The 19,332-nt window shown below is 28.7% G+C and overlaps 1 protein-coding gene across 1 annotated transcript in view; it reads left to right on the plus strand.

The window, feature by feature from the left end:
* Positions 1-19,011, plus strand: part of LOC128994089 (RNA-binding protein cabeza-like) — an 89,491-nt gene extending 70,480 nt beyond the window's left edge. Inside the window, exons 10-11 of the mRNA XM_054418340.1 lie at positions 16,477-16,615; positions 18,689-19,011. Coding sequence (XP_054274315.1) covers positions 16,477-16,615; positions 18,689-18,722 — 173 coding nt within the window. The 3' untranslated portion in view covers positions 18,723-19,011. The remainder of the gene's footprint in view (positions 1-16,476; positions 16,616-18,688) is intronic.
* The last annotated feature ends 321 nt before the right edge of the window (positions 19,012-19,332 follow it).

The following is a 19,332-nucleotide window of genomic DNA, read 5'->3' on the forward strand; positions in this document are numbered from 1 at the left end:
GAACATTGATATAATTGAAAAAGATGATGAAACATTTGCAATATTATCTTCTAAAGGTATATTTCCTTATGAGTTTATAGATGATATTGAAAAATTAAATTATGATAAAATATTAGATAAAGGACAGTTTTATAGTTCTTTAACTGATGAAAATATTAGTGATGATGATTATAAATACTATCTAAAAGTTTGGAACAAATTATAAGTTAAAACATTAGGAAATTATTCTGATTTGTACAATATTCAAGATGTGATGCTAGCTGATGTATTTGAAAATTTTAGATCAGTTTGTTTAAAGAACTATCAATTAGATCCTGCACATTATTTAACACCACCATCATTAGCATGGGACTCTGTTAAAATTAACAAAAATAGAATTAGAATTGATAAGTGATTATGATATGTATTTGATGATTGAAAAAGGTATAAGAGGTGGAATTTCTCAATGTGTTACAATGTATTGTAAAGCAAATAACAAATATACCAAAAATTATTATCCTAATAAACCTGAAAATTATATGTTACTAGCTGTACCCGCGGGCTTTGGGATCATCTTCAAATGGTCCAAAGTCGTTTGGTCCACAGTTTATATTGCCGTTCGTTTGGTCCAAAATCGTTTGGTCCAACAGTTAAAAACTCGTTCGTTTGGTCCAAAATCGTTTTATCCAATTTCATTTGGTCCAAAATCGTTTGGTCCAACAGTTAAAAACTCGTTCGTTTGGTCCAAAATCGTTTGGTCCAACAGTTAAAAACACGTTCGTTTGGTCCAAAATCGTTTGGTCCAAAAGTACAGGCCAAACTAGAAGTAAAATGTTGCATTGTAGAGTAAACTTATGAAATATACTGTACGTTTATATTGCCGTTCATTTGGTCCAAAATCGTTTGGTCCAACAGTTGTAAAACAGTTCGTTTGGTCCAAAATCGTTTGGTCCAACACATTAATACGAGTTCGTTTGGTCCAAAGTATAAACTATTGCGTCCCTCACATTGAAGGCGTTCAAATATCCGCCGTCGTATACAATAATAATATTAATACAGTTTTTGCTTTAAACATGTTGACTTTTTATGTTTTTAACGTTAAAGACGCCATGTTTTGTTGTATTCAAACCACTAAAGCGTACATAAACAAACTTAAAGCTCAAAAGTGTATCACACGGTTGGAAATCTTATAAATGAACAGTTTTTATCACATTTGGCGACCTTTTAATATACAGAGTGTATAGAAATTCAGTGGACCAACGTGTTTTAAATATTTATAATACACCTTAATTTGTATTGTTGTACCGGTACCTATTTACAATGGAGTGTTTACTATTGATCCTCCATCGTTGTTTATAATTAATTCTTAATCAAAAGGTTAAAATAGAACATGAAAATTACATTAATTAGCCTACTCATATTTTCTGGACGTCCACAATTTCCTGGTAAAAATCTTGTCTTACAGAATTATATTTAAGGATCTTATTTTCTTATTTTAAAATTGATGTTCTTCTGTATAATGTCATGTTTAGCAATATAACGTTCCATTACGAACAATTATATAATCTTAATATTACAGTAACTCTTTCAATCATTTCTTATTGCATTATGTTATATCTATTGTACTGGTTGGTGTCTGCCTTTTTGACTACTTTTGCCGATATTTTGTCTTATTATTCAAGACCGAAAGATCATCACGAGATTATTGTTATACATGTGTATTTAATCATTGGACAATTTCCCATTATGTAATACGATACAGAATAATACAAGTGCAGAAGGCTTTTACAGTCTATGAAAATGAATGTTAAATAGGCTACTTTTATTTATCATAGACATATCATTAAGGTACATCAATTATAGGTATACTCTTTGTGATATGCATAATTGTCTGAGACAAACATTCAGGCACGTTGCCCATATTTTTTTAAATAATAGTGGTTTTCAGTTAATGGATTACATTTTTAATAATTTTATGAATAAATGCATGATAAGTTATAGAAAGTTATTAATCCTAAATTTCAGTTTATTACAGACTTTTAGAGAGTTTACTTTGATGTATTAATTCAGCTTAGTGAAAGAATACACAATAGAGCCAATGAATGTTATTCAACTAAAGAAGTGTTGTACATGTTTACTGACGCTACTCAGCTACAAAAATCATTGATCTCTCTAAGTTACTTACCCAGACGATACTCAACATCGACTTGCCTCGACATCCCCTTCATTTCTTAATTATCTATCATTCTATTTAAATTCATTAATATCCGTAAAGTGGTTCAAAATATCAAAATAAAAAACGCGTGTATATATATATACAGGGTGAGTTTTAATTGTCCCCCCCCCCAACTTTTTTCTACATTTTTTCAAATATCAATCCCAGACCACTTCCAAACATTGTTGGGTAGTAAGTACTTCATTTTGACGAGGTGGTTATTTCCGGCCGCCATCTTGGATCCGCCATATTGGATGCAAAACTTTTTTTTCAAATGTAAAGGTGGGGTTGTGACCCATTATTTCGAACTACATTTTTACCCTGATTACAATGCCGCAAACCGTTTTTAAAAATCTTGATTCATTCTAAAGTTATGAGGGCTTTTTAAAACTTTATTTTTAGCCCATTTTAACATTGTGCATTTACAAACTATGACCATAATCTCAAAATAGTGCTAGATAAAGATAAGTATACACTACCAGTAATTGTCGACCTATTTTCACTTGGTTATGATTGATGTATTTTTTTCGGCCGCCATCTTGGATCCGCCATTTTAAAATGTGATAAATTATTTTAAATATGAAGGGGGTGTTGTGACCCATCATTTCGAACTACTTTTTTAAGCTAAACTCAATGCCGCAATCCATTTTTTGTTATCAAGTTTTATTTATGAAATATTGCAATTTTTTTGTAAAAAATGTCAATATTTCAAAATCAAAAAAATGAAAATGAAAAACGGATCATGGAATTAAGTTCAGCTTAAAAAAGCAGTTCGAAATGATGGGTCACAACACCCCCTTCAAATTTAAAATAATTTATCACATTTCAAAATGGCGGATCCAAGATGGCGGCCGAAAAAAATACATCAATCATAACCAAGTGAAAATAGGTCGACAATTACTGGTAGTGTATACTTATCTTTATCTAGCACTATTTTGAGATTATGGTCTTAGTTTGTAAATGCACAGTGTTAAAATGGGCTAAAAATAAAGTTTTAAAAAGCCCTCATAACTTTAGAATGAATCAAGATTTTTAAAAACGGTTTGCGGCATTGTAATTAGAGTAAAAATTTAATTCGAAATAATGGGTCACAACCCCACCTTTACATTTGAAAAAAAAAATTTGCATCCAATATGGCGGATCCAAGATGGCGGCCGGAAATGACCACCTCGTCAAAATGAAGTACTTACTACCCAACAATGTTTGGAAGTGGTCTGGGATTGATATTTGAAAAAATGTAGAAAAAAGTTGGGGGGGGGGGACAATTAAAACTCACCCTGTATATATATATATATATTTGAAAAAATGTAGAAAAAAGTTGGGGGGGGGACAATTAAAACTCACCCTGTATATATATATATATATATACAGGGTGAGTTTTAATTGTCCCCCCCCCAACTTTTTTCTACATTTTTTCAAATATCAATCCCAGACCACTTCCAAACATTGTTGGGTAGTAAGTACTTCATTTTGACAAGGTGGTCATTTCCGGCCGCCATCTTGGATCCGCCATATTGGATGCAAAACTTTTTTTTCAAATGTAAAGGTGGGGTTGTGACCCATTATTTCGAACTACATTTTTACCCTGATAACAATGCCGCAAACCGTTTTTAAAAATCTTGATTCATTCTAAAGTTACGAGGGCTTTTTAAAACTTTATTTTTAGCCCATTTTAACATTGTGCATTTACAAACTAAGACCATAATCCCAAAATAGTGCTAGATAATGATAAGTATACACTACCAGTAATTGTCCACCTATTTTCACTTGGTTATGACTGATGTATTTTTTTCGGCCGCCATCTTGGATCCGCCATTTTGAAATGTGATAAATTATTTTAAATATGAAGGGGGTGTCGTGACCCATCATTTTGAACTACTTTTTTAAGCTAAACTCAATGCCGCAATCCATTTTTTGTTATCTTGTTTTATTTATGAAGTATTTAAATTTTTTTGTTAAAAATGTCAATATTTCAAAATCAAAAAATGAAAATGAAAAACAGATTATGGAATTAAGTTCAGCTTAAAAAAGTAGTTAGAAATGATGGGTCACAACACCCCCTTCATATTTAAAATAATTAATCACATTTCAAAATGGCGGATCCAAGATGGCGGCCGAAAAAAATACATCAGTCATAACCAAGTGAAAATAGGTGGACAATTACTGGTAGTGTATACTTATCATTATCTAGCACTATTTTGGGATTATGGTCTTAGTTTGTAAATGCACAATGTTAAAATGGGCTAAAAATAAAGTTTTAAAACGCCCTCGTAACTTTAGAATGAATCAAGATTTTTAAAAACGGTTTGCGGCATTGTAATCAGGGTAAAAATGTAGTTCGAAATAATGGGTCACAACCCCACCTTTACATTTGAAAAAAAATTTTGCATCCAATATGGCGGATCCAAGATGGCGGCCGGAAATGACCACCTTGTCAAAATGAAGTACTTACTACCCAACAATGTTTGGAAGTGGTCTGGGATTGATATTTGAAAAAATGTAGAAAAAAGTTGGGGGGGGGGGGACAATTAAAACTCACCCTGTATATATATATACAGTATCAGACTAGTATTTATCCGGCACGCGTTGCAGTACTAAAAACTAACTATTAAATGTATACAAAAAATATAATAAAATTTAAAAATATCAAATATAAAAATATATAAAAACTAGCAGAGTACCCGTCCTTCGTACGGGGTTGGAATATAAGTATAAAATGCTTATTGCAGTTATACTCAAGCTTTGCGATTGCAATGGGTGGAGGACACAGTTTAATTTTTTTAAATTTACAGTATTCTATAGTATTACACATCTACCATAGCCATAATGTTCTACCATTTTACCTAAACAATAGAGAAAAATAAATTATCAATTCGCAAAATATCACAAATTATTCATGAAATGAAAAACATATACATAACTGTAAACAATCCTACTTTGACAGTTCTCATTGCGAATCACAGTTTTTTGTTGCTGCTTAGTTCAAATTAGCTGTTTTCATAAATGCAAAAAAAAAAATATAGTGCTGCACCCTGTTGGTAAATCTTATAACTTTTTAATGCTTTTCCATATCATAGAACCAACTTTTTTAGTTGAAACAGCTGACTAAATTCTTTAATTCCCTTTAAATATGAATACTCATAAGGTTAACATGGGGAATTACAGAGCCACTGGGGCGGAGCCCGAAAGGATTTTTGAGATAAGAATATGCCTATATGTTAATCGGGAATGTAAGCTATCATCATACCAAATTTCAGCCCAATCCGTCCAGTGGTTTATGCGTGATTGAACTTCAAACAAACAAACAAACCCACAAACTTTCACATTTATAATATTATATAGTAAGATAAGATAAGATATAAATATTTAAAAATATAATATAATTTTGTAAAGATACAACAATTACAAACTCTTTTCTTTTAAAAAATTTATTCACGGTTCTCATGGGGAGTAAACATAACATTTTGGGAAGTTTTACAAATAGGATATATCTTCGATGAGAAATTAACTTTATATATTTGTATTATTAACTACATAATTGTTACAAATACCACGACAAACACACAACAAACACAGATTGAATTTTAATATATAGATAAATTAAATAAACCATCTGTTTAACATTAAATGCAAACTCAAAGCAAAGTTAATATTTATCCACAAATCTAGGGAATTAAAACGCGTTGTGTTAAGATTGACTGGGGATAGAAAGTAAACATTACACAAACACATTATATATAAATAAATATATGTATATGTACGTGTTAATGCAAACATATCAATTATTTAGAAACGTAACACAAAACAACAAATAGGCCTCGGAAGGCAGGCGGTTGGGTTGACGACGTGACGGCGATTATTTGAACGCCTTCTATGTGAGGGACGCAATAGTTCATACTTTTGGACCAAACGAACTCGTATTAGAGTTTTGGATAAAACGACCCGATCGAATGGTCCACAGTGAAACGTACAGTCTATTTCATAAGTTTACTCCACAATGCACAATTGTAATTCTGGTTTTGCCTGTACTTTTGGACCAAACGATTTTGGACCAAACAAACTGTTTTACAACTGTTGGACCAAACGATTTTGGACCAAACGAACTGTTTTACAACTTGTGGACCAAACGATTTTGGACCAAACGAACTGTTTTACAACTTGTGGACCAAACGATTTTGGACCAAATGAAATACTCCCCAACTGGATGATAAAACGATTTTGGACCAAACGAACTGTTTTACAAGTGTTGGACCAAACGATTTTGGACCAAACGAACTGTTTTACAACTTGTGGACCAAACGATTTGGACCAAATGAAATACTCCCGGGCTTTGCCCCGTTTAACTTCATAAGTATTCGCATGGCTCAATCACGTCCTGGTTGAAGATCGTTCGCTACGCTCACTCACATTTAGGTTGGAGCTCGTTTGCTGCGCTCACTTGCCTTCGGGTTAGCTCCTTCGCTACGCTAACTCGCCTCCAGGTTGAAGTTCGTTCGCTACGCTCACTCACCTTTTGGTTGCAAATTAGCTGTTGTCATAAATTAAAAAAAATAATAGTGCTGCACCCTGTTAGTGCTGCACCCTGTTGGTAATCCTTGTAACTTTAATGCTATTGAACATCATAGAACAGAACCAACTTGTTTAATAGAAACAGCTGTTAAGATTCATTAATTCCTTTTAAATATGGCAAATCATAAGGTTAACATGGGAAACTCCAGAGCCACTGGGGCGGAACCCGAAAGCCCGATCAGAATAAAAACTACTTAGTTTTCCTATTTAATGCCCAAAGAATCGGTGTACCAAATTTCAGCCTCCTAGGTAAATGGGAAGTGGGAGAATTAGTGATGAGTGAGTGAGTGAGTGAGTGTGTCAGTGAGGGCTTTGCCTTTTATATATTTAGATATGTAGATGCAAACAATTTATATGGATGGGCCTTAAGTCAAAAACTACCATATAAAGATATTAAATGGATGAATCCAAATGTATATACTACTGATGAATGGAAAGAAACTATATTAGAATTAGATGAAAATGCTGATTATGGCTATATATTAGATGTTGATTTAGAATATCTAAAAGAATTGCATGATAAACATAAAGACTTACCTTTGGCTCCTGAACATTATAATAACAAGTTGTGTACTACTTTATTTGATAAAAAAGACTATTTGGTTCATTCAAGAAACTTAAAATATTACTTAAAACAAGTTCTAGAATTAAAAAGAGTAAATCGAGTAATAGCATTTGATCAAGATAACTATATGGAAAAATAAAAATATATAAAACTGAACACAAAATTAAGAGCTCAATCAAAATCAGACTTTGAAAAAGACTTCTTTAAGTTAATGAATAATTCTGTATTTGGTAAAACAATGGAATGTAAGGAATAGATGTAAAATTAGGTGATGAAGAATATTCATTAAAACAAGCTAAAAAACCAAACTTTAAAAACGTTTAGTATTTTTGATAACAATTGTATTGCTTCACATTTGATTAAAGAAAAAGATAAATTTGATAAACTAATATATGTTGGACTTTCAGTTTTAGAATTATCAAAATTATTAATGTATGAATTTTACTATAATAAGCTAAAGAAATATGATCCAAATGCAAAATTATTATATATGGACACTGATTGTTATTTTGTGGAATTAAAGACGGATCCTTATAAAATTATTAAGGAAAATATAAATGAGTTTGATACAAGTGATTATAAAAAAGATCATGAGTGTTACACTGAAAAAAAAATAAAAAACTAATTGGTGAATTTAAAGATGAGCTAAATGGTGAAATACTAGAAGAATATTGTGGATTAAGATCAAAATTATATAGTTATGAATTTAACAATAAAAATCCTGTAAAATGTAAAGGAATCAAAAAAAGTGTTGTAAATAAGACAATAAATATGAGTGATTTTAAGAAGTGCTTGTTTGCTGATATAGAACAATATAGAACAATGACATGTATTAGAAGTTATAAACATGAATTGTATACTATTAGAATAAACAAATTAGCTTTGAGTAATAAGGATGATAAAATATTTGTATGTGAAAATAGAATCGATACATTACCTTGGGGACATAAAAATATAATTTAAACATAGATAAATGGAAATAATAATCATACCAAAAGAATGAATTAATAATGAAAAAGATATAACAATATTTAAATTTGATAGTAAACAATCAAACAATTATTTAGTCTTATTTATTAAAACAAAATTATTATTACCATGGAAGATTTGATAATACTAATATGATCAGGTACATACTGACATGTACTGAACAGGTACATGTGATCAGGTACTGTTGACGTAAAGGTATGTACCTGATCATATTAGTCTAATAAACAGTTCAGGGGCTAAATCATGAATTTTAATTTGATAATATTAGAGATTGAAATATAGTTAGACATTACATTAGATTAGATATATTTTTACTTAAATTATAAATTTTTTTCTTAACACCATTTACAATAAAAGTCTGATTTTCTAAATAGTTAAAAAAATTCTTTTTAACAGTTTCACTTTTATTTAATTTTGTTTAAAACTATCTTTTTCTCTATTCAAACTAACATAATCGGTTTTGGTATACAGTATATGGTTTTGTTTCATACATGTTATTCAAGTGATTTTTAATAAAATCATGTATATATTCAAATGTATCATTATAATTATTTATAATAAATTTAACAATTGACTCTAAATTAAAAAAAAATGTATAATATATAATTCCTTATTCTTAATATCTCTAAAATCACCTAATAAATATTGTATTAAATTATCTATTTTTTTACCTTCAAATACTTTTGCATAATAAACATAATAACATAAATCATTAGAATTTCTGCCTGTATTATAAGTATGTAATCTGTTTCTTAAATCTTTAGTAAACCAATTTTAAAATTATTGTTTTTAGAGTATTGTAAAGTAGTAAGAATATAAATATATTCAGTTTTTTCTTTAATTTTAATATTTGTAATAAAATTATTAATTTGAAGTTGTTTAAATTTTAGTTTTTTATTTTATTCTATAACTTTATTATTTTCATCTTCTTTAATTTTTAATTTTTCTTCAAATTCTAATGTTAGTTGATTTTTTTAGTTTATATTCACCTGATCTTCTAATTGAAGGCAAAACTTCTTTAGTAACCCATTTTTTGATTAATTAAGCTTCTTCTTTTTTAGATTTTAAAATTAGCAAACCTGATTCATTAATACAAATTATATTTTTTAAATTTTTTTAAAGGTATCTGATAGATACATATAGGATTTAATGTCTCTAAATCAGTTTTATCATCATTATCAACATTTTTTATAATTGCTTGTTTAGAATTTTCATATTCTAATACATTACAAATATCTTTAGCTTTAAACCATGGATTATTTTGTTTATCAAATAGAATTAATACATTTTTATTTTTAAATATAAAATTATTATTAAATAAATCATTAGTTGTTGTCATTATTTATATAGAAGAAATTTTACGTTAGACATTTTGTTTTAATCTTAAATACACAATATTCTTAACATTTTTACTATTTATCAAATTTCCTTCATTAACTTGAATAAATATTACAATATTTTGAATTTTATTAATATTTTTTAAAGGAACATAGTCTATTTGATTTGGGTTTTCACTTATTTTAGAACCATATTTAACATTTGGAAAAAAGTATATAGAATTTCTGATTCTTTATGTAAATGTGAGTGATCATTATGATTTTCAAAGCTAGGTTCAACCAAATTACAACGGATTTCTAAAACATCAAAAGGTCTTAATTTTGGCAACTTAATTCCTTTAGTTAAAGTGTATGGTTCAATCATTTCATCCTTTAAACCTTATTAATCAGTTATAATAGCTGTTACTATAATTTAACAGGTGATTTTATCACAATAAAAGGACAATCATTATCCAATAAATAATCATTTTCATCAAAATTATCTGCTTTTTTTGTATTCTTTTAAGCTATTTTTAAAGTTTTCTTTTATAGCTTCCAATGTGTGATATCCTTTGTTTAAATTAAAATATTGATTTATTTCTTTTTTACCATCCTTAATAGTAAATCATATACATTTTTATAATCATTTGGTACATTTAATATATAATTATCTGAATAAAATCCACAAAGACCAATTCTATAATTTCCATCCAAATGAATTGGATGTTCTAATCTTAGTTAAATCTTTGAAGAATTTCCTGTAATTTTAAATAATTTCATCTTATTTAAATGGAAAAATTTTTAAAGGAAAAAATAAGTTAAATTTTGATATATATGATGAAAAAATCAAAAATAATCAACCAATTAGATTGTTAATAATAGGATCAAGTGGTTCTGGTAAAACAACATTGCTATTAAATTTTATCTATAAAAGATTGATACCATACACAAATTTATATGTTTTTAGTAAATCATTAGAGCAGCCTGCATATATAAAACTAGCAGAGGACCCGTCCTTCGTCCGGGGTTGATGTATGTTTAAATGGTACTTTTTGAAATCTGACATGAAAAAAAGAGTAAAATAAGATTAAATTCCAATAAATGTACCTATCAAAAACTATTAACTTACTAATTACATAAAAACACATTTTCAAACAATAAAACAAATAAAAAAAACTCAAAGCTTTTACTTACTTTTAAATGATAAAATCAAACACAGAGAAACAATAATTTACAACATCTGGTTAATATTACGGGTTGAATTAAATTAAGCATGTGATCTTGTTTCTAGAAGCATTGCTCACTAATCATTGATTATAAAAATATCTCATTACATACTATGTGAGCAAACAAAAACATTAACACTCTTACTACTAAAACAGAAACATACTTAGCCCTATTATTTATAACTCCTACTATTCATGTACCAAAGGCAAGTGCATATAAAACTTAGTTTTTTATTGTTCTTTTTAAATTGAAATATTGGTATATAGCTTAGAATTAGGAAATTTAACGTCATTCAAACAATGTCTATGTCAAGGATTGGTTTTGTCAAGAGGAACTTTGTTGAAAATTTACATGTAATGACCATGGAACGCTTGTAAAAAGTTATTCATTATTAGAATAGAATGTGAAATCTACAGGAATGGCCAAAAGTTATACCAGTCGCTACCTCTGGATTAGAAAACATCACAACTAATCTATGGGTATTAATTAGTAATATGAAATTATTATTAAAAAATGTGTGAAAAGGCAAATGGTGTGAACAATATATCTCTCAAAATGGAAAAAATATAGGCCTACAATTAATTATCTCCTTGAGTCAATTTTTAAGGTGTGTGTGCCCTACTCTAAACACAATTTAAGTGTTCAAAAATGTTAAAATGATTCAAGGAAATGTGACTTTATAATTTTACTATTTTTACACCAAAATCTTTCAATACAATCATTCACATTAGTGAAATTTTAAATAACTAATTAGGGTTAGATACAGCACCAGATATACAATCTCACTTATTTCATGAAACCAATAATCAATGAACCATCAAATATAAGAATAAATAAACATGTCACATGATTGTAGAGAATATTATATGCCTATTTATAAACCAGCTGTGGAATTGCGAATTAATGTGGTTTGACAGTTCAGCTTGTTTACATTTGGGTGGGATAGAAAATTGTAAACATTGTGTGTGTTTTAATGGCAGCCTTGGAGACCAATCAATATTTACTTTTAAAATCCTCACCTCAGAACTTTTGAAGCCAAAGGGGCAAAGACCACGGTCAGTATCAAAGTGTGAATAGTCCTATAATGGTCCTTGGTATGGTAACTATACTTTTGTAAAATTTAAGCCCAGTCAATTCAGTAGTTTATGTGCCTATTAGTAATACACATACAGACATACACCATTAGATTTGTATATAATAGTATAGATTACAACATAGATTTAAAAACATTGAAATGAACATTAGATAAAATAAAAGAATATTTTGTAAAGGGTAGACATCAAAACATATCATGTATTTACCTTCAAAATGTTATTCAAAAGTTGACATTAAATTGATAAGGAATAATTTAAGTTTGTTATGTATTTTTAAGCAAAATAATCATTATATAAATCAAATTTTTGGTCATTTTGTAGGTTCTGATATGTCATTTAATGAATTTAATTATATTTGTAATGATTGTTGGAAAGAAAATTATGGATTTTTAACTATGAATTTGTTATAAAAAAAAATAGAAAATTATGGATTTTTAACTATGAATTTGTTATTAAAAACAAATGAAGGAAAATATATGAATAAGTTTTTTAACATAAGATTTTCTTCTAAATAAATGTGGTGTATGCTAGATTCAATTGTTGATAAAATATTTGTTATAATAATATTTGCCTTATCTTTAGTGTTTATTTTTCTTATGGAATTTACAGAAAATAAAAATGATGTGTTTGTGTTTAATTTTAGATTTACTTATTATTTTTGTTTTATTTATATTAATCATTAGTGTAGTGTTGATTGGGCTTAATAGACATAGTTCATGTTTATGTTAACATGGTTTATGTTTGTATTCACATCATTTATGTTTATATTAACATATTTTTTCTTTTAATAAATGGATAACATAACTGTCGACAAGGCTAAGAAGTTAGATGAAATTGAAAAATAATTAATAAAAAAATTTAAAAATCAGATTAAAATGAATGAAAATTATGAACAAATTAAACAAAAAAAGCATATGAACCAATAACATCTGCAATTGGTAAAGTATAAAATAAAATTGGTGAAGTTTTAAATGAAAATCAAAAATTTAATGGATTTAGTACCTATTGTTAATCAATTAGCAAATATGTCAATACCACAATCTGAAGAAGAATTTATGTTACCTTCAAGTACTCCATTTAGACCAATAAGAGAACAAATTATTGAAGAAGAATCAACATTTATAGATCCAAATATTGTTTCACCTCAAACATTAAATAAAACCATTGGTCCAATAGCACAGAAATATTTACCTAGAGCAAAAGATGATAAATTTGGTTTGTATTGGGATAAACATAAAAAATCATTTATGATTGGTGATAAAATAACAGTAATTGATAATGATGATGACTTATTGATGGTAAAACACATACTGGCGCTCATGGTTTTTTTTTAGATTATTGACATATAAAGATACACCAGATGATAATTTATATAGTCAAGATAATTTAAATAATTACTCAAGAATTTTATGGGAAACAGATTCAATTTATAAAAATAATGATCCAAGTACTAGAAAACCAAAATCAAGTAAAGGTAATAAATATATGAATTTGATTAAATTTATTTGGGATTCTAAAGGAAATATTGAAGGATCTGGTAATAGAAAATATACAGTAAATAAAATTGAATACAGATATATTGATGATTTTATCAAATTGGAGAATATAATCAATAATATATATGCTTAAGAAAAGCTGGAAATAATAACTTTATCAATGAAAAAAGAGCTATTAAGGATTTTATTTCAACCAAATTAGATGAATAGGTTAAAAAACCAGATGGTATAAAATATTTAACCCTCCGAGTGTCCCTAGTTTTGGCCTTATGTCTGCCTATTTTTTGCGCATTTGCAAGGTTTTATTAAAACGGATCTGAGAAGCTTATAAACAATGTTAATTATACTGTTCTATATACCATTTTGTTTGGAAAATCATGGGCTTCAATATTATACATAAAACATAAGGAACATTTGTTGAAAAAAAATTTTTTAGGTAAAATAATTTGGAAAAAAAAAATAAGTTCACGCTCAATGAAATTGTATAAATTATAGGCCTATAAATATTTGAAAATAGCCACTTTGTTCAGAATTTTATGAGGATTCCAAAAATATAAAATATAAAAATATATATATATAATATAAGGAAGTAGATTTGCAATTAAAGAAGTTATGGGCAAAAAACAGATTTCGGTACATAGCGTTTAGGTAAGAATGCATAGCCTAACCATAGCTAGGAATCTGGCTGATAATTTACATCAATATTACTACCTACTTCTTCAGGATCATCAACCAGCCCTTCAAAATCACTTAAATCTTCTTATAATGCACCACGTATATCACTACTTTTGATTTTTAACACTAAAACAATGATAAACGTAATAAAACACATCAGTCATCGGTGCGAGGTTAACCAAGCTGTTCACAAATACGCACGTCAGCTGTCTGCTACAATTATGTTCGGCTCGAGAAAAAACCGCTTAGAGACAGACCTCCAGAGAAAGCTTAGAATCTGCCAAATAAAACGATACCTAACTCGATCCAGTTCAATCCGATTTTGTCAGTCATAGAGCCTTCGCCGTAAAGTCGTGCTTGTGAGTCGAAGCTTCGACACAAAAAACTACACAAAGTGTGTTATGTGTCGAAGCTTTGACAAATGACACTCGGAGGTTTAAAAAGAATTTTGCCAACAATAACATCACCTATTATAGGTTCAGGATTATTAAATGATTTTATAAATAATTTACCATTTGAATTGCATGTACCTGGTTTTCAATATCTAGGACCTGGAACTAAGCTAAAAAAAATTTAAAAGAGGTGATCCTGGAATAAATGATTTAGATAAAGCTGCTAAAGAACATGATATATTTTATAGAGATAATAAGGATACAGAATCTAGAAATGAAATTGCTGATAACATTTTACAAGAAAAAGCTTGGAATATAGCAACATCTAGTGATCATGGTATTGGTGAAAGATTAGTTGTACCACCAACATCAGGTGCTATGTGGTTGAAAAGAAAATTAGGTATGGGGTTAGAAGTTGGATCAAAATTTTAACATACATAAATGGAGAAATTAAATGTAAGTTTAACTAATTATCAAAAATCTAAAATTAAATCAGCTTTTAAGAAAAATAAAGATTTAACCTTACAGTTTGATATAAATCAATTTTCAAATGGTAATGATGTATTATTATAAACTAAAAAACAATTTTAAAAAATAGAAAAACATAAAAAAATAAATACTGGATTAAGACTTGAATTTTCTTATAATCAACTTAAACAAATAAAAGATGGTGGTTTATTAAATGAAATATTAAATGTTGCTGATTATATTCCTGGCATAAATAGTTTAACACCAAAAGTTAGAAGAGGAGCTAAAGTAGTAAAAGAAAATGTTATTCCTAAATTTAGAGACTTAATTAATTGGTTAGATCAAGAATTAGAAAATGTTCAAGGATCTGGATTAGATAAAAAACATTAAAATATATAAAGAAAAAATTTCAACCCATTAACATTAGCTAACTTAGAAAAATTATGTAATAATATCAAGTATTTTAGAGGTGTTTTTATGAGAGATATGCTTCCTGAAACTGTTAATAAATTTGAATGTGGTATAGTTAATTTAGATTCTTTTTCTGGCAATGGAACTCATTGGATATGTTATTATAAAAAAGATAAAATTAAGTATTACTTAGATTCTTATGGAAAAATTGTTAATAAACTTTTTAAGGAAATTGTTAAATATTTAGGAAAAGACAATATATTTTTTAATGATTCACAAATTCAAAATTATGATGATCCACCTATATGTGGTCATTTGTGTGTTTTTGTATTAAATGAGTTGAATAAAAATTTAAGATTTGATATTATAATCAATAAATTAATTCTTAATAAATATGGATTCATTAGATATATTTGATCTATTTGGTAGACAGAAAAAAAATTTAATTGAAGTAAAAAATGATTATATAAATTCCATTTTTAATTATGTTAATAAGGATTTAAAAAACCATATTAAGAAAACTAATAATCTGGTTAATGCTATTAGTCTATCCAATTCAAAATAAACTAAATTGGGAAAAATTTCACAACATCAAACATTAAGTATAACATTTATTTATCAGTTTATTTATTAATTATCAACTTAATGGCTATATTAATTTGGTTTGTAAGTATCAAAATTTAGATGAAGATTTTATTGATAAATATAAAAATGATTTGGATTGGGAATTAGTGTTACAATATCAAAATATATCAGCAAAATTCATCATGGATCATGCACTGAATATTTAATAGTTTAAAGAAAAAAAAAAATTATGACGAGATTGATTGAATTATTCCAAAAAGATTTATAAAACTATTCTTTATTAAAAAATTTTACTGGTTTAAAAAAACTTTGAGTTTATCAATTTTTTCCTTAATAAATGGCTAATTCTTATGAAATTGAAAGAGCTGAATATAAAAATGTTTATCCATCATCTAGACCTTGCAAAAGTAGGGATTCATGAGTTTAATTAGTTAACATTCCAAACTTATATTCACTGAGGTTGCTACAACATGTTGATGTTTGTATTTCCACAGGACGTAGAGGTGGTGGTGGAGGAATGGACCGTGGGGGCCGAGGAGGTCGTGGTGGTGGAGGCTATGGAGGCGGTGGAGGTGGCTTCGGCGGCCGTGGCAGAGGGGGTGGTGGTAGAGGAAGTGGTGGACCAATGCGAGGGTGAGTGCAAAGAACTACTATTCTTGTCTTGAGTGATTGGTAGGGGTGTGCGATGCATCGATCGATTCACGGTTTGATTCAGCATGCATCAAAATCACGATGCATCGATTTGGCCTCGATGCATCGAAAAAGACCGATGCATCAATTAAGTCCCGATGCATATTTAAAACTAATTTAGGACTCCAAAATGAGTTTTAGATAGGGATCTGTTGATTATCGATACCACCGATACTGATACTAGGAATATCGGTATCAAGAATCGATTGCCAAACGTCGATTTCGCCCGAATCCGCCGATACCGACACCCGACAGGAATAGACAGATATTTTATTTTAACATTTAATTATTAGTTATCTATTAGTTTTTTAATCATGCTAACAACTTTAGTAGCCAACTTAGAACACTATTTAGTTCAAAACAGTTGAAGTGCCATTGTTTGGCTTCAGCTGTTCACTCTGCAGGCAGATGATATTGCACAACACAATACAATCTACATTTCAAGATGTCAGACAGTCAGAATTCAGTCTCAGACCCCCGGCTATTACTGTCTGCTCTTCACAGCTCACTCATCAGCGGCTTTCGTGAAATTATAATTGATAATTTTTGTTGATAATCAGTAAAAAAACCTCCCCCCTCAACCTGTTCAAGGGAAAAAGTTAGGAAATAAAATGTTTTTAAAATGTGATTTATTTTATTATTCTGTATTTAAAAGATATCGTAATTTATTAATGTGTTTTCAGCTAGACTTAGTGACTTATTTTCATAACACATGTTGAAGATATAAATAGTGAGAAAATGACATTATATATTATTTAAGTTCTAATTAATAACTAACTTATTATCTTTTTGGTAGGCCTTGCTGATCTCTTTGAACTTTTTAGTTTACACACACTTTTATTATTTCAATCTTTATTTTTAATTTCACGTCTATTTATTCATTGCATGCAATAATGTATCAAATAGACAGTAAACACTGGTTATCAACTTTTTTGGTTCGTCCTGATTTAAGAATGATCCAGAAGTATTGAAAGCCAACAAATATAAATGTGAAAATTAAGTTACAATTTTCACATTTTCAAATTTACTACATTACTAATTTACTAATTTAGGCCTACATCATAAAATAAACTCTATTTTATTTAATACAGGTCAATAATAATAAACTTAACGATTGCTTTATAGATATATAGGCTGATTCTATTTGTTAGTGAAGGGTGAATTTCCTTAGGCCAACCATAAAATTAGCAGTATCCATTAGCAACTATTCTCTCATTAGCAATGTGTGTGTTAGGTCAGCAACTATCCTCTTGTTCATAATTTTATTTAGTACATTTTTTACTTCAACTTTTTTAAGGTAAAGGATCCATTACAGAAACACATGTTGTAATTAATTTTTAAAGAAAATCATGCCGTGCTGCATCGAATCGCATCGATTCAAATCAGAATTCTTTGAATAGCATCAATGCATCTAATCGAAAAAAATATGCTGCATCGCACACCCCTAGTGATTGGTAACAGGTTTAATTATTGTCCAGCAAATGAAGCATGAAAAACTTAACTGTTTAGTATTGCAATTGTCAATAAAAGTGAAATTCAAATATCTTAAAGATGAGAGTAATTTCATCATTTAATTAAGGGTTTTAAAGCAACAAAAGTTAGTGATTTGATTTTGGCATACCAATTCACAAAAGTAATTACCAAGGAAAAACTTAATCATATTTCAAGGCCAATGGCCCCTTCTGCAACATTCTGCGAGTTCATTCTTCTGTGAATATTTCTTGAAGCGGCCTCGGAATATTCAGTTTTTCCTTTATGTTTTCTTTTATGTTACTTTTGGGAAGTTAAATGCCTACAAATTTACGGTAAGCCTGCTTATCCTGTTCTTATTGTCTCCTAAATTCTTAAATAAGCCCTTTCCAATCAAATCATCTATCATTGGTATCTATTAGCTCCTTTACTCTCCGGTAGCAAAACTTGCTCAGGTAAACTAGCTGGACTGAGTTCCACATTTAATAAACAGTGACCTATATTATTGGTTGACATTGAAAAACTAATAGTTGTTTTTTTTTCCAGGGACCGCGGTGGAGACAGGAGCAGGCCATATTAAACACATTCACAATTTATTTTTAAAAATATTTGTACCAAATAAGTATTTTTTTCTCATTAGTGTGTAAGATAGATTGTACTTTACTTGTTTTTGTCATTTCCGTTTTCCTCAAGGGCCTTCGCCTTTTAAACCATTGTAGAAAACTGATTCCACTGAATTATTTCAATTCATGATTGTTTGTTTTAAATGGGTGATATAATGTGGTCATATTTGTTAGTAACTGTACTAAATTTTGTCAACATTTTTAATCATATTTTTACAGTGTATAATAAATGGTTTTAACCCTTAATTTCTTCTGTTTATTTTTCTGTGTACTGAATGGCAAGCAGCAATGAAACAGGCAGTAACTTAATAAATTACAATATTTTTCATCCCTTGCAGAATTGTGAGTGCCTATTAAGTGCATATAAATTATAAATACAATAATTGTTAAGCTGGTTAGGTCCACCACTCTTTCTTTATGTTATGCCTTTAGTTTAACTGAAAAAGCATAACACACAACTCGCACTTAAGTTTTACGTCACTGATGCAGAACCTCAAATCATAACAATATATACAGGATTGAAATTTATGTATCATTCAATTGAAGTTTGAAAGGTAGTATTTGACA

This window comes from Macrosteles quadrilineatus, unplaced genomic scaffold (assembly GCF_028750875.1).
Source record: "Macrosteles quadrilineatus isolate MER2022 unplaced genomic scaffold, UCM_ALF_1.0 Scaffold_1__1_contigs__length_201487025, whole genome shotgun sequence".
NCBI classification, from domain to species: domain Eukaryota; kingdom Metazoa; phylum Arthropoda; class Insecta; order Hemiptera; family Cicadellidae; genus Macrosteles; species Macrosteles quadrilineatus.